The following is a 14,155-nucleotide window of genomic DNA, read 5'->3' as shown; positions in this document are numbered from 1 at the left end:
TAGAGAATTCTGAGATATATATTTTCAATTTCTCATGACTTTGAGAACTGTCTGGTTGTCCAATGGGCAATGGCCGTAGCACGCAAGAGCTGACCACCTTATTTAGTTGATCAGGAGCACCGACAGAAACCAAGTTCGTCTGTTTTCTTCTAAGATAAGCCTCTCTTTTGTTTTGCACGTCGAATTTTTTTTTCTTCAGCAGAGAGAGAGCATAGCATACCTATTTCTTGCTTGTTCATTCTGCCTAAGTTTCCTAGCCTTTCTATTTTCAACATCTTCTTCACTTATGCTTAGTCTAGATAGGCTCATAGGTAAGTTTGATGCATAAAATGACAATAAGCCAACCAAAAAGCAGAAAACAAAATGAAAGACGAGCATTAACTTGGAGTCTGCACCTACTGATGAACATGAAAAATAACCATGCAAACGCAATATGCAACAATAAAAGTGAAAAAGGACTGAAATACTTACTGAGGTAACCAAAAACAGCAGGTAAGCAAACGTTCCGCTGCTATGAAAGAAACACAAAAAAGAAATAAGAGCATATTCCAACTGGTATATGCTAAGCAGGCCTCCAAAAGTAAAACATACTCCTTCGATCAAACAAATAGCATTTTTGGTTTGCAACTAACTATTAATATGGGCAAAAAACCTGTTAACTTCATTCATACGAAGATTTCATAAGAAATGCAAGCAAATGCTATAGCTCATAAGCACAAAAGTGCGAACAGAAACTAATGCAATATGAATGACAAAGCAAGAAAGACTTGAGAGATGCATGAAAGCAAACGATCCAAGGGGAAATGAACATTTGAAATAAAGTGCAAATTGAATGATACCAGCAATGGAAGCACTGAGAAACCAGAGGAGCAAAACACAGGCTGAAGCTGAAAGCTAAAAGCAGTGCATAACAGCATACAAAATAGAGCGGTGCATGTTGAAGATGAAAGTTGTAGTACACGGCCTTCCAATAATTAATTCTGCTTAATTTAGTGTGGAATTACTATAATGCACATTGTTATCATAACATTATCCATATAACAACCAAGATGCTTGTCCACGTGAGTAATTTCACAACCCGCTAAAGTTGTAAGTGCTGAACCTTGGTCAAATCCATACAAAATGGCTATAAAGAGCATGCAATTCTAAGGCTGCAGCCACAACAAAGCATCTACAAAAGGTAATAACGTAAATAAACAAATGCACTAACAATTCCAAATGGATAGTGGGATCAAACAGTACTATATATGTATAGTACAAGAGTAAGGAGAAAGCAACATACAAGAGCTTGAAGTACAAAGAGTGAAATGAGAACAAGGCTTCTTATATATGGATATAATATATATATATCTATACACACACACACACATAGAAGTGCAAGTGCTTCTTATATATAGTTAGGATTAGGATGTAAAGCTTCATCTTTTGTAAACTTAGTTAAGAAAGAGTAAAAAGGTTTAAAAAAAGGGGGGAAATTCCCTCTTGTTCTTAGGTCATAAATCTTTTTGTGAGTCATAATCCACAAGCAAATGGAGTCAAAACCATAGGAGTAATATGTAAAGCTTAATCTTTTGAAAACTTTAGTTAAGAAAGAGTAAAAAGGTTAAAAAAAAAAAAGGAGGGGGGAAATTCCCTCTTGTTCTTAGGTCATAAATCTTTTTGCTTCGGAGAAACTCAAACTAAAAACAGTACGTTCAGGTTTCCAAAGTCCAAGTCCAGATTCGTTATTTACGGGAGTTTTGTCTGGTCCAAATGTCTGTGTCGATATACTTTGATAGTTGGACATTTTTTGCTTTTGCCTGGTGATTTATTCGGCGGAGTTGAGCAATCTTCAACATTTTTTTTAAAAGAGTGTAGACCGCCTCCAATCACGCTTGTCTGAAAAGGATTAATTCAAGTCGTCTTCTGGGCTCTGTTAGTTGTTTGGTTTACCTTTCCAGATTCCACCATATTTATCTGCTGATGTGTTGATTATTTCACAGCCAAAAAAAAATAATAATAATAGTTGGTACTCTTCAGTGTAAGAATTGTAGCACTTTAGTAAATTAATTTAGTTACCATATTGTAAAGGAAATTAATTTGGTGATGTTGATCAAGTGGCTTGAATCTTTCTGACAAACGAAAAGAAAATTATCAGTTTCAAAAAAAAAATAATGAATTAATTTTTGTTTTATATACTGACAATGTATACACGATCAATACTTAGATGAATAACAACTATACAAATTTTGAATTTAAAATTCAACATATGCACGTATATCATAGATACAAATGTCAGTATAAAATTTATTCGTATGGATTACTACATTATAAATTCAGCATTAAGTGTACATTCCCTAAAAGATATAATAGTTTTATTTTGACCCAAAAAAAGAAAAAAAAAAAAGAAACCCTTTATGGACGCATTCTTTGCATGATAATGGATGATTTCTTTCGTCATTGGAGCTACAAGATAGAATATCCTTATTCAAAAGCTCATTCTTGAGTCCTTGGCATCATCATCCCATTCCTGCAACGGCTTTGAATTGGTCCTCTGGTAGCTTTCAATGGTACAGCGTAATAATCACGAATTGATAATTATAGATTGAGTTATGAGGGGAAAAAGAAACACAATTTTATTTTTCTTAACAGCCAAGAATAACTTTTATTTACTCTCTGGGCCACGAAGAATAATTAAATGATCTTTAAATGGTGTGATTTCTTTAATTATTTTATATTCTACTTCCCTATCTAAAAATTCTCAGCTACTCATCATGACAAACGGCTACTTTCATTCTTAGCCCACATGTCAGTCAATGCATCCCCACTTTCTTGTTTTAGCCCTGTAGAAATAAATACTAGCCAAACAAATATAGGCACTAAAGTATTAAATGTATGCTAATACAATTTTTTACAATTTTTTTTATTTAGAATATACCTCGACTCGAGCCACTTAAGATCTGAGCCGATACATCAAATTAGGAGATACGCCGCGACCTCCCACGATGCACCCAAGTTAGACAAGAGAGATTCAAGTTTAGGAAAAAATTCGAACCTCGAACTTTATTCAGTCCAAAAGCCTGTTTTACCACTAGATTATCTCTGGAGCCGTATGCTAGTACAATTGCATACAAAAACACAAAAAAAAATTTCATATTTGTTGAAATTTGTGTTCAAAAATTATAATTCATGTCTACACTTATTATTTTCATACCTACATTTATTGCTTTAATATCTAAACTATATAGGTGTAATTTTCACTGATAATTGTAGTGGCTCTCATTGCACCCCAGCTACTGTACTACAGATAGAGGGACAAGGATGTCACAGGCATAGCAGGAAAAGTCACTATTGGTTCTCACCTGCGGTGGGCACTGCTGTACAATTTTGGGACAGCTTTAGGACTAGGAATACTAATACTCTATTATGTGGTAATCTAAGCGCAGCTGGCTTAGATTAGCATGTTTTGATATTGAATTCGTTGGACCATTTGCAGTCAAAAAGGTTGGTTGATTATAGGAACCAAAGCAACTACTGGGAAGGAGTTCCCTGGTGAATTTAATATTAACTGTACTCATTGCACAATGTCCTCCCTCAACGGTCCTAGGGGACTGGGACTTTTTTGTTTTAACACAAATCCAGACTGTCAAATGTTTCTTTTACTCCATGCTAACGTTGTTTATTTCTGGGCTAAACCTGATTGAAATTTGCCTTCTTTTTAAAGACATTTCATCTAATGTAAGAAAAAAAAACACACACACACACACAAATGTCAGTTTGATTACATACACAAATTCACAAAATGATGTTCAGAGTAAAAATACAGAAAGATACAACTACATGCATGTGTACTAGTAATAGACTATATATAATTCATTTATCCATAGAGATGTATCGTTTCCGTTTGATAATGAAATGGAGTTTAATTGGTAATGTATTTCACTTGTAATTGATATGTTCTAAGTTGAAGTCATAAAAAAAAAAAAGTTAAGTGAAATCTCACTATTGATCTTTAAAAGAAAAGAATCATCCCCGAAAGCATTTGTATGTAAACTATTGATTATTGGATTGTGTGCATGGAAAAACATTAAATGCTTTATACATGTAGAGTATTGATTATTGAATATGCGATGAGCTCGTGCAAAGAACTTTTGGGAGCGGCCTAATGCTAAACTATAACCATTCCCAAAAAAAAAAAGGAAAATGTCACTCTCCAAATATAGCCATACATTATTGACTTGCAATAATATACATCCTCAATAGTTATACAAAACTTTACTCCGTTTTCATTTTTGTTTGCTTAGATTCTCTCACCAACCTTCTCTTTCGTTTGTTTCCCATTTTTCATTTTCCCCCTAAAGAATCAATAATATGCCTGTTCTTTTCTTCTGCTAGCTGAAACCAACTTTACCTTTCTCCATCACTCTTTTTTCTGCTCTCAATGGTAGTACTTCCTGTCAGACCTTTCTTTCTCTCCTTCACGTTCTCTCAAGTCCCAGTTCTTCTCTAAGCTTTCTCTGCAACAGCTCGATTTCCTGGTGTACAAAGGTAAGCCCTTTAAAACACATCCTTTTTTACACATTTCCAACGGTCACTTTTCTTGGAAATGTTAGATAATAGTACTGTAATTTTGTTCATTTTAAGTCTATTTAGTTTTCATGGTTTTGTGGGGTGTTTGAACAATGAAGGATTTGCGCTTATGTCATTCAAGAATGCTATTCAGCAAGACCCTGAAGGGTCCATGAACAGTTGGAACCATTCTGATGAAACCCCCTGTTCTTGGAATGGTATAACATGCAAAGACCAGAAAGTTGTTTCTGTTAGCATTCCTAAGAAGAAACTCACTGGGTTTCTTTCTTCTTCTCTTGGATCTTTACCTGAGCTTAGACACGTAAATTTAAGGAATAACAAGTTATTTGGCAGCTTACCTGGTGAGCTCTTTGCAGCTCAGGGGCTGAAAGGTTTGGTTCTTTTTGGGAATTTCTTTTCTGGGCCGATACCGTCTGAAATAGGGAAGCTTAGTTACCTTCAAGCTCTAGATTTGTCTGAGAATTTCTTTAATGGGTCACTGCCTGATTCTTTTGTTCAATGTAAAAGATTGAGGGTCCTTGACCTTAGTCACAATAATCTTACTGGTCCTTTGCCTCATGGATTTGGGACTAATTTGGTGTTGTTGGAAAAACTTGATCTTGCATATAACAACTTTAGCGGTTCAATTCCTAGTGATCTTGGAAATTTAACTAATTTACAAGGAACTGTTGATTTGTCTCATAATATGTTTGATGGCTCAATCCCTCCTAGCTTAGGTAATCTTCCTGAGAAGGTTTATATTGATCTCACCTATAATAAATTAAGTGGTCCTATTCCACAAAATGGTGCTCTAATTAACAGAGGGCCAACTGCTTTTATTGGAAACCCTGGCCTTTGTGGCCCTCCATTGAAAGATCCTTGTTCAGACAGTGGACCAAGTTCGCCATCTTCATATCCTTCCTTGCCTAATAACTACCCTCCACAAAGGACGGATGAGAATGGTAGCAGAGGAAGAGGGCTCAGTAAAAGTGCTGTAATTGCAATTGTTGTGTGTGATGTGATTGGAATTTGCATGGTTGGCTTGCTGTTTTCGTATTGTTATTCAAAGATGTGTCCTTGTGGCAAAAGGAGGGTTGATGGCTATGGTTTTGAGAAGGGAGGCAAGAGAGGGAAGGAGTGTTTATGCTTTAGGAAGGATGAATCAGAAACTTTATCAGAAAATGTGGAGCAGTATGATCTAGTTCCACTTGACACTCAGGTGGCATTTGATCTAGACGAGCTTCTAAAGGCATCTGCATTTGTGCTAGGCAAGAGTGGTATTGGCATTGTATATAAGGTCGTGCTTGAAGATGGGCATGTTTTAGCAGTGAGAAGACTTGGTGAAGGTGGTTCACAAAGATTTAAAGAATTTCAGACTGAAGTTGAAGCAATTGGAAAGCTAAAGCATCCTAATATAGTAACCCTCCGAGCCTATTATTGGTCTGTGGATGAGAAGCTACTGATATATGATTACATTCCAAATGGAAACCTTACTGCTGCAATTCATGGTAAGTTTAACACTTCACAACTCGGAGCGAATTATTCTTATTTTTCAATATTTCTTCTTAACAATGTTGCTCATCTTGTCTTCAAATTCTTCGTATGTGAACTTTGTTCCCAGGAAAGCCTGGAATGGTATCCTTTACTCCTCTGTCGTGGTCTATGCGCTTGAAGATAATGAAAGGAATTGCAAAAGGCTTGGTTTATCTGCATGAGTATAGTCCCAAGAAGTATGTCCATGGAGATCTCAAACCATCTAATATCTTGCTTGGTCAAAATATGGAACCTAAAATTTCTGATTTTGGACTTGGACGTCTTGCTAACATTGCCGGAGGATCCCCAACCCTGCAGTCAAGTCGAATGATCTCAGAGAAGCCACAACAAAGGCAACAAGGGAGTGCACCTTCGGAAGTTGGCACAGTTGCTTCCGCTGCAAGTATTGGGTCCTTTTACCAAGCCCCGGAGTCACTGAAAGTGGTCAAGCCATCACAGAAGTGGGATGTCTACTCATATGGCGTGATACTGCTGGAAATGATTACTGGAAAATCACCTCTAGTGCAGGTAGGCACCTCTGAAATAGACATTGTTCACTGGATGCAGCTATGCATTGAAGAGAAAAAACCTCTATCCGATGTTTTAGATCCCTTTTTAGCTGACGATGCTGACAAAGAAGAGGAGATGATCGCGGTTCTGAAGATTGCAATGGCATGCATACAAACTAGTCCTGATAGAAGACCATCAATGAGGCATGTCTTGGACACTTTGGAAAGATTACCTGTGTCTTCTGAATGAGAATAATGTAAAATTTTGTGAATGTAATTTGTTCCGAGTGATATTCTTTTTTTTCCTTACCTCAAACTTGCAAAAGTTAGGCTCCATTTGTTGACATTATGGGAGAAATTGTCAAACCACAATCTAGAGGAATTGGAATGTCCTGTACTATTGCCTCATATCCTACTGTAGGTTCTCGTGTAATATGCAAAAAGCAAGCTTCACATTCTTTCAGTTGAAAGGGACGAAATGTGGGTGGATCTGGCATAGACTGAAAGATTTTAGTAGTTGTATCTTTCACGTGTGCATTTGCCCAAAGAATGTTGTCTCATGCTCTTATTGCAGACCTTTTGTCTTTTCGTAGTCCCTCTCCTGCATTAAAGTTCTTTCTCTTCCATGTTAACAAGTTCAATAGGGTTCAAAAAATGGCACTTAACATGCACAAATCATACAAAATTACTCAGTGCACTATTGGCCGCTAATGTACAGCTGGAAAATGTGGCCGTCTACATGCTTTTGCATTTTTTTGGGTATGAAAGGGTGGCCCTATGTTGGTGTATCTGAATTGTTCAACATGCCTCGTGAGTGGATTAATATGATAGTCTGATCAATGGATGTTTCCTTTAAGCAGATGGGGGCCTGCCAATTACTTTGTTTTTTTGGAGACACTTTCTTATTTTAAAAGGAATTAATTGTATATATGCTAATTTGGGTTCGCGTTATACTTCTATTTGAGACTTGGCGAATTGGAAAAGTGTTAGCCGAATTTTTTTTTTTTTTGGGTACATAAATCGTATAATTCCAAGTTAATCAACTTTCTTTTGGTGACATATTGGAAACTCCAAAAATAATCTTTAAATCTAAGTGAGCTTAATCTGTATTAGGGGTGTGGGCGAGCAACTTGGTCAAATACTCGGCATGAACTCGGTCAAACAAAGTTCGAGTTTGTGCTTGAGTTCGATCTGCTCGATTTATATAGCGAGTCTGAGTCCGAACATAAGAATTTAGTACTTGAGTGCTCAATGAGTTTAATTGAGTAGTTGTATTATTTATAAAATATATATAATTTTTAATTATGAAATTATTATTATGGGTTCATGTCTTAGCAAAAAATCAAACTTGAACTCGAATAGCTCGAGCTCAAAAACACTCGCAATATTCTCAAGTTCAATCAAGTCGAGTTCGAACTTAATTACAACTCTCGAGTTTGCCTCAAGTTTAATGTTACGTACTCGTTCGAGTTCAACCTCGAATAGCACTAGTATTAATCGAGTTTGAACTCGAGTATAATGATACTTGAGCTCGAATCGACTCAATAGCACCCCTAATCCGCATTTCATGTTCACTTTTTTTTTAAAAAAAAAAAAAAATCTCGACTTGTATTTTTTTTTATCAACTTTTCAATCAATCGAAAGTAAGCCTCCCAAAAGAGGTCCGTTGTCCTCATACTTGAGTTATGTAGGGTTACAATTAATTAAACATGGTTGTAACTACACTTTTGGGACACAGAAGTTGGTTTCAGGAATTTCAGCAATACTTAAATCATAGTTTCTAAGATTGGAACTTATTCTTCAATCTACCAACTTCACCTTGACACAGAAAGTTGGTTTCATGAATTTCAGCTATACTTAAATCATAGTTACCAAGATTGGAACCTATTCTTCAATCTACCAACTTCACCTTTCCAGATATTGAACCATCATGAATCATTGTTGTATCTGTTTTATTGGATTATAACTATGCAATGGATGCAATTGGCCTAAGAGTGAAGTCGGTGCAAGGGGACAAGACACTTGGATGTCCCTTTACAAATGAGCATGAGCATGTTAAGGCATGAGTAGGCTCTATGGTTTGGGGACACCATCATGATCTGCAGCTAAAGTCGAGCATCTACACTTGTAAGATTCAATCCATACTTCAAAAGGGTATAAATACTTACACTGTCGTACATAAATTCACGGAATAAATTGGATATTATGTATTCAACTCTTTGCAATCCTTTTCTCCTAGTCCAATTCAGAATGTAGGCTTTAGAGATCATCAATGGAAGAATATACAGTTGGTAAGTGCCTTTATGGATGGAGGACGGAAATTTGCAAGTCATCCGCATGGAAGAAGTGGGACAATATAGGCAGTGGTCCGAGTTGGATGAATAAAGAAATGGGTCCTGCGAGTATTCAGGATTTTAAGGAGTCCAGCCTGTTATTTCCGTTGATTGGATTATTTTGACTTTAAAGGAGATGAGGTTGTCGTTTTGGGATTTTTCTGGTCAATTCCATGCAGTCAGCATCACGAGCTGAGAATTGTTTTTCAACAATTTGAGGTGATGATGGGCCGTCATTCATGCTCAATGAATAGACTGGAAAGTTGGGCACTACTGGAGATTGAAATTTGGAAAAGGGATAATTTCAGAAACCTCCCTTGAGGTTTCTAATAATTTCATTTAGTACCCCTAAAGTTTTAAAAATTACACATATCTCCCTTGAATTTACCATTTATGGTCAAAATTTTGAATGAATAACCCAAATTGCCCTCATGAAATTGTGAAGTTCCTTTTACCTTCTTATAAAATTCTATAAAAAAAAGTATGAAATATGCACAAAATCTCAAACCCACTTTCCGCTTTCATCTCTATTATTTTAAACTTTCATATTCGTACATTTTCAAATTAGCGCCATTATCATCATGACCACCGCTTCCATTAGTGCTTAAATTCTAAAATCTCAATCTAAGTCACAAAAGAAAAAAAAATCAGTACTGTTAAACTTAAAAAATTTCACTAACTGTATTAATATAACATCTCATCCCTCAAATATCGGAGTACCAATTCATGCCTGTTATATTTAAATCTTCAACTTATATCTTTTTCTATTCATCTTTAGATCTTTCAAGCCAAGCTAAAATTAATTTGTAATATGTTAGAATTATGTTTAGGACATAATTAGTTATTCTATAAGTGATCTTGTTTTTGTTTCCATTGAATATTTAATTGTGTGGTGCATTTCTATGCACAAGATTAGGAACGTATTATTTAATTGCATGAAAAATATTAATATATTAAGTTTATTATAGTCATTTTATAGGATCAAGGGAGGTAAGTGTAATATTGAAAATCTCAAAAGTACTAGATGAAATTGTTAGAAACCTCAAGGGAGGTTTCTGAAATTACCCCTTTGGAAAATGCATGTATGGGAATATACAAGAGTACATATATATATAGGACCCAGTAAGCCAGCTAAGAGTTGAAAGTTGTAATTTTAGAACGCATAATTTTTTATTTTTTTTTCGTAATCTTCCAACTAGACCACTATTATGGATAGACTTGGCATAAAAAGAAATTTAAGCAAAAAACTAAAAAAAAAAAAAAAAAAAAAAAAAGAAGCTAGGATCAGGGGTTGTAGTGTTCTTTCTTTTTGGGGGGCATATCGTGGCTTATTGGGTTGATACAGTTGTCCTTTAGCACTTGTAGCTTTTAGAACAAATATTCGCCCTATAATAGTACTAACACATAGGTATAAAATCTACACAATCTCCAATAGATCCGGCATTCACTAGTCAAAGGTTGCAGTTTTCTAAACTACTTGATGAAAACAGAGAAAGTATTTTGCAATTGTCTTCTCTGCCTTAGAATATATGCTGGTAATTGTTAACAGGATCCTCAATTCAAGACATGTGAAGGGTTCGGAAATCACTCTTCAGAATGATATCTGTAGTTTTGACTTTGAAAATGAACAATGAATTACTGCTGTTTCTGTGGGTAAATGATTCTGCAACAGCATTTGGGATAAAACTGTCACTCCACTGTATTGGTGAGACAGTAGTATCTTATAGCCAACCAAATCTAAATGGTGATAAACGAGAATTATAGAGTTCTCAGCCAAACAAAGGTTTCCAATCCATCAGCTTGTCACTGAGTAATCCATTTTGGTGAAGAATAAATCATACAAAGAAATACAATGCAAGCAACAACTCAGAAGATCAAGCTTGCTAAGTTGATAATCATTGAGGGAGAACCAGAATAGTTTAGCTGAGGTTGTAGCAGGTGGATCCTAAACTTGTCTTAGTCCACACTATTTGTTAAGACTCAGTGTTAGAGAGAATTAAGCAATGCTGATGAAGAGGGACTAAATGCTTCATCCTTCCGCACAATTCTCAGCCTCTTGACACTTTCTACAAAATTACTGTTGAGAATCATCAGAATGAGCGTCAGGGATCATATGATTGCTATGCTTAATCATACATTAGTTTGATCTGATCGAACTATAAAAATGATGGGAATTGAGATAAATTAGTACTGACAGAAAAGGGGAAGTTCATGGCTTAATGGCCATGTTCATTGACAACAGAACTTACTTCCAAGGAACATCGTCAACAGTCCTCCAATGCTCATCTCTGTCCCTATATAGCAGGGAATATTCCGAGTTGGATTGGAACAGTCGCAGACCATACACAGACTGTTTCCCTGGAAAATAAGAAAACTTTCGCTGAATCTTAAAAATAATAATAATAATAATAAACAGTTGAAGATTGTTAGACTATACCGAACATTTCTTCTAGTTGAAGTGCAAGATCAGAGTAGCCCATATGGTCAAGGATGCAGATTTTCCTGCCAACTATTACTCCATCCATGTTAACTTTCACATATGACCAACGCTCCTTGCTTTGAACTCCCTCAGTTTCATCATCATGATTTCCCACCATATTTTGTGGATAATCAGTCTTTGAATTTTTCATCCGGGGATGCAGCTGGTGCCAGTCTATCAGGACATCAAAGTCATCTGCTGTTTACGGCAATAGCAAACATAATACTGTTCAGTAATATTGTGTTGCTGTAGTTGGTAATTGCCTAGTTTCATGTATATTGTAACATTACCAGCAAAACAATCAAAAGTTGCATGCTGAAAATATACATTACTGAGATGCTGTGGTGGTTTTGGATTGGAAATTTTGCATCAGAGGGTACCAAACTACATCAGTCCACACCAAAACTCCTAGGGGTATGAAAATAGTGATGAACTAAACCTTGTATTAACAATTCGTTCCAGACTCAGTCATCACTGACGCTTTACTTCTTTGAAATGACAACTTTCATATGCTTTCTACTGCAGACATGTCAATTGCTTCATCATAACATGACTCTTTTGACTAGTTTGTAGAGTATAGTGATAGCAATAAACCTACTTCTATGAAAGGTTATATACTATTACCATGAGGAGATGGATGATAAGACTCTGGCTGCAAAACTCTTAGGCTAAGGCCCAAGTCAATGATATTGTCAGCCTCCTTCCCCTGGTAATAAACTTGGGGGAGAGTTGCATGATTTAGATGGTAATTTGATGCATTTGAATCCATTGATTCAGCAGAAATGACTATCTCAGAATAAGTGATAAAGTGGGTTTGCTACAGCATTATACTATGACTTTCCATTTTATAAGTGTATGTGACATAAACACCTGGTGACAAAGCAATAAACCAGGCATCAGAAATGCAAGCTCAAGTGGGGACATGGAAGACAAGAAAGCCTTTATCCCATCACTAATCATTTAGTGGTAGTTATGTAGTTATGTATTCTGCCATTCATAACATGGAAGAATTCAAGAAGTTAGGAAAAGAACAGAAGAACAAGGGATGGGATAGGATGGGCCAGAAGATCCCATCAAGGGCAAGTTTGGATTTTGCATCTCTACAGTACGCCTGAGATCTTTGCTGGCAATCGAGCATGATTCTGTGTCAGTATTCGGGTAGCTCAGAATGGTATCTGCATGTCATGATACGTACTACTTGCACAAGAAGATTAATCAATCCCACAAAATGGTGCAAACATTACGTTACGATTATGTTTTACTTTTTCCAGAATTCCAGTAGCCTCAACTAGTATCATGTTAATTTCATTACTATATATTCTGCAGCAGCAATTTAGGATCCAGAATGTTTTTTCTGGGAAAATTTATCTAGCAGTCAAAACATGTATCACTAATATTCTGCAGCAGCAATTTAGATCCGCAACTTCTTTCGTATGAGAATTGATCAAGCAGTCAAAACATACGTGATGCAGCAGCCTACAGAGTGAGGTTTTATTTTTCACGAAAATGTTTTCAGACTAATAGCTGGCCACACCAAAGATTTTTGGGCTGCGGCAATACTATTGCTAACTGCATGATAAAAGGAACCGACTTTGCTCCAACTAAGATTGACAATGGATTGATTCCGAAATTTAATTTCATGACTAGGGATTGAAATCAAAACTTGATTTCTAAAGAATCAAACAAGTGAAAAGAACAAGAATTGCTCATAAAAAACGCAAAAGAGACTGCTGGTATTCTTCCGCTTGAGTCATTTTAGGCCAAAATAACTTTTCTCGAACAAGAGCTTGAGTTCTATCCCTCCCAAAGTGTCCAGCACGATGCACTTGTTATTTCAATTGCAGCTTTTCACTTACATTGAACTATCTTAAACACGAATATTCAACTCCAATGGCCAAAAATTCGGGTTCTTCTAGAGATTATCTTACAGTAGAATAATGATCTCTGCAAGGAATTCAACTCCTATCTGAAGGAACTTCGATGCTGACAGCTAGGAGATTGTTAAAGTGCTATACGTCAAGGAAAACATATGGTTTTTTGTCCTAACCCGATCACAATCTATTCATGCCATACTCTTAAGGGAGTGTTGAAAATGAAGATGCATCTGTGCTCCCACATTTGACCTGACATTTGTGTCTCCAAACACTGATCAAAAGCATCTGCATTGTCTTAGGGACTACTTGTAGCAGAGCAACATGATAGGCAACATGTTTTACAAGCACGTAATTTTTGCAAGGCAAGAAGAAATGCACTTTGGCTTCTCTCGTTTTAAGCTCTTTTGGTCCTTACCGACCATTTATCTTCTTATGTTTCCTCGAGAAGTTGCAAACAAATGGCTTGATCCATCAATGTCCCCATTGAAAACAGCCAAAATTAGTTCAAATGGGACTAGATGCCCCACAGTCCACACCGCCAGCCACCCAAAACCACAAAAATAAAAAATGGAAATGTGACTATGAAAGATCTCTCTTGAAGAAAACGGACAATAATACTTTACATCTTATAGAAGTTTTTACTTGCTTAAACTCCCAAATAAGATGAGGGAGAAATTACCAAATTTTTCTTTCCCCGGTTTTTTTTCCCAATTCGTTCAGTTAAATTTTCTCTTTTTGCCTTTCTTCCCTAGACAAGTACACTGGGCTTGAGTGATATTCCTAAACAGAAGCTGAGTTAGTAGACAAATGAAATTTAACAATTAAGAGATACAAAAGAAGAGAAAATGAGATGAGTGACCAAGGCCAGCTTGATTTTAG

General features: G+C 36.1%; 2 protein-coding genes across 3 annotated transcripts; one reads left to right on the top strand and one right to left on the bottom strand.

Moving 5' to 3' along the window:
* The first annotated feature begins 4,277 nt into the window (after nucleotides 1–4,277).
* Nucleotides 4,278–7,023, top strand: LOC113754132 (receptor protein kinase-like protein ZAR1). Of its 2 annotated transcripts, XM_027298482.1 has the most exons (3): nucleotides 4,278–4,527; nucleotides 4,668–6,056; nucleotides 6,170–7,023. In XM_027298482.1, exons 2-3 carry the CDS (start codon nucleotides 4,679–4,681, stop codon nucleotides 6,838–6,840), a joined length of 2,049 nt encoding a protein of 682 aa, XP_027154283.1. In that variant the 5' UTR covers nucleotides 4,278–4,527; nucleotides 4,668–4,678; the 3' UTR covers nucleotides 6,841–7,023. The 2 variants fall into 2 exon arrangements, with proteins under 2 accessions (XP_027154283.1, XP_027154282.1); XM_027298481.1 differs by having other exon boundaries at nucleotides 4,278–6,056.
* A 3,749-nt stretch (nucleotides 7,024–10,772) lies between these two features.
* LOC113751249 (auxin-responsive protein IAA32-like) lies at nucleotides 10,773–12,171 on the bottom strand. Its single transcript, XM_027295186.1, has 4 exons — nucleotides 12,021–12,171; nucleotides 11,361–11,597; nucleotides 11,173–11,281; nucleotides 10,773–11,000 (listed from the first exon to the last, which is right to left on the bottom strand). Exons 1-4 carry the CDS (start codon nucleotides 12,169–12,171, stop codon nucleotides 10,910–10,912), a joined length of 588 nt encoding a protein of 195 aa, XP_027150987.1. The 3' UTR covers nucleotides 10,773–10,909.
* Nucleotides 12,172–14,155: the final 1,984 nt, after the last annotated feature.

This window comes from Coffea eugenioides, chromosome 11, assembly GCF_003713205.1.
Source record: "Coffea eugenioides isolate CCC68of chromosome 11, Ceug_1.0, whole genome shotgun sequence".
Classification (NCBI taxonomy): domain Eukaryota; kingdom Viridiplantae; phylum Streptophyta; class Magnoliopsida; order Gentianales; family Rubiaceae; genus Coffea; species Coffea eugenioides.
This window is presented reverse-complemented; position numbering and strand designations above follow the sequence as displayed.

Coding starts and splice junctions, on each gene's coding strand:
- LOC113754132 (XM_027298481.1), top strand. CDS start 4,586: ATGTTAGATAATAGTACTGTAATTTTGTTCATTTTAAGTCTATTTAGT. Junction 6,057..6,169: donor CCTTACTGCTGCAATTCATG/GTAAGTTTAACA, acceptor CTTTGTTCCCAG/GAAAGCCTGGAATGGTATCC.
- LOC113751249 (XM_027295186.1), bottom strand. CDS start 12,171: ATGGATTCAAATGCATCAAATTACCATCTAAATCATGCAACTCTCCCC. Junction 11,598..12,020: donor TCCATCTCCTCATGGTAATA/GTATATAACCTT, acceptor CGTAAACAGCAG/ATGACTTTGATGTCCTGATA. Junction 11,282..11,360: donor TCAACTAGAAGAAATGTTCG/GTATAGTCTAAC, acceptor CTTATTTTCCAG/GGAAACAGTCTGTGTATGGT.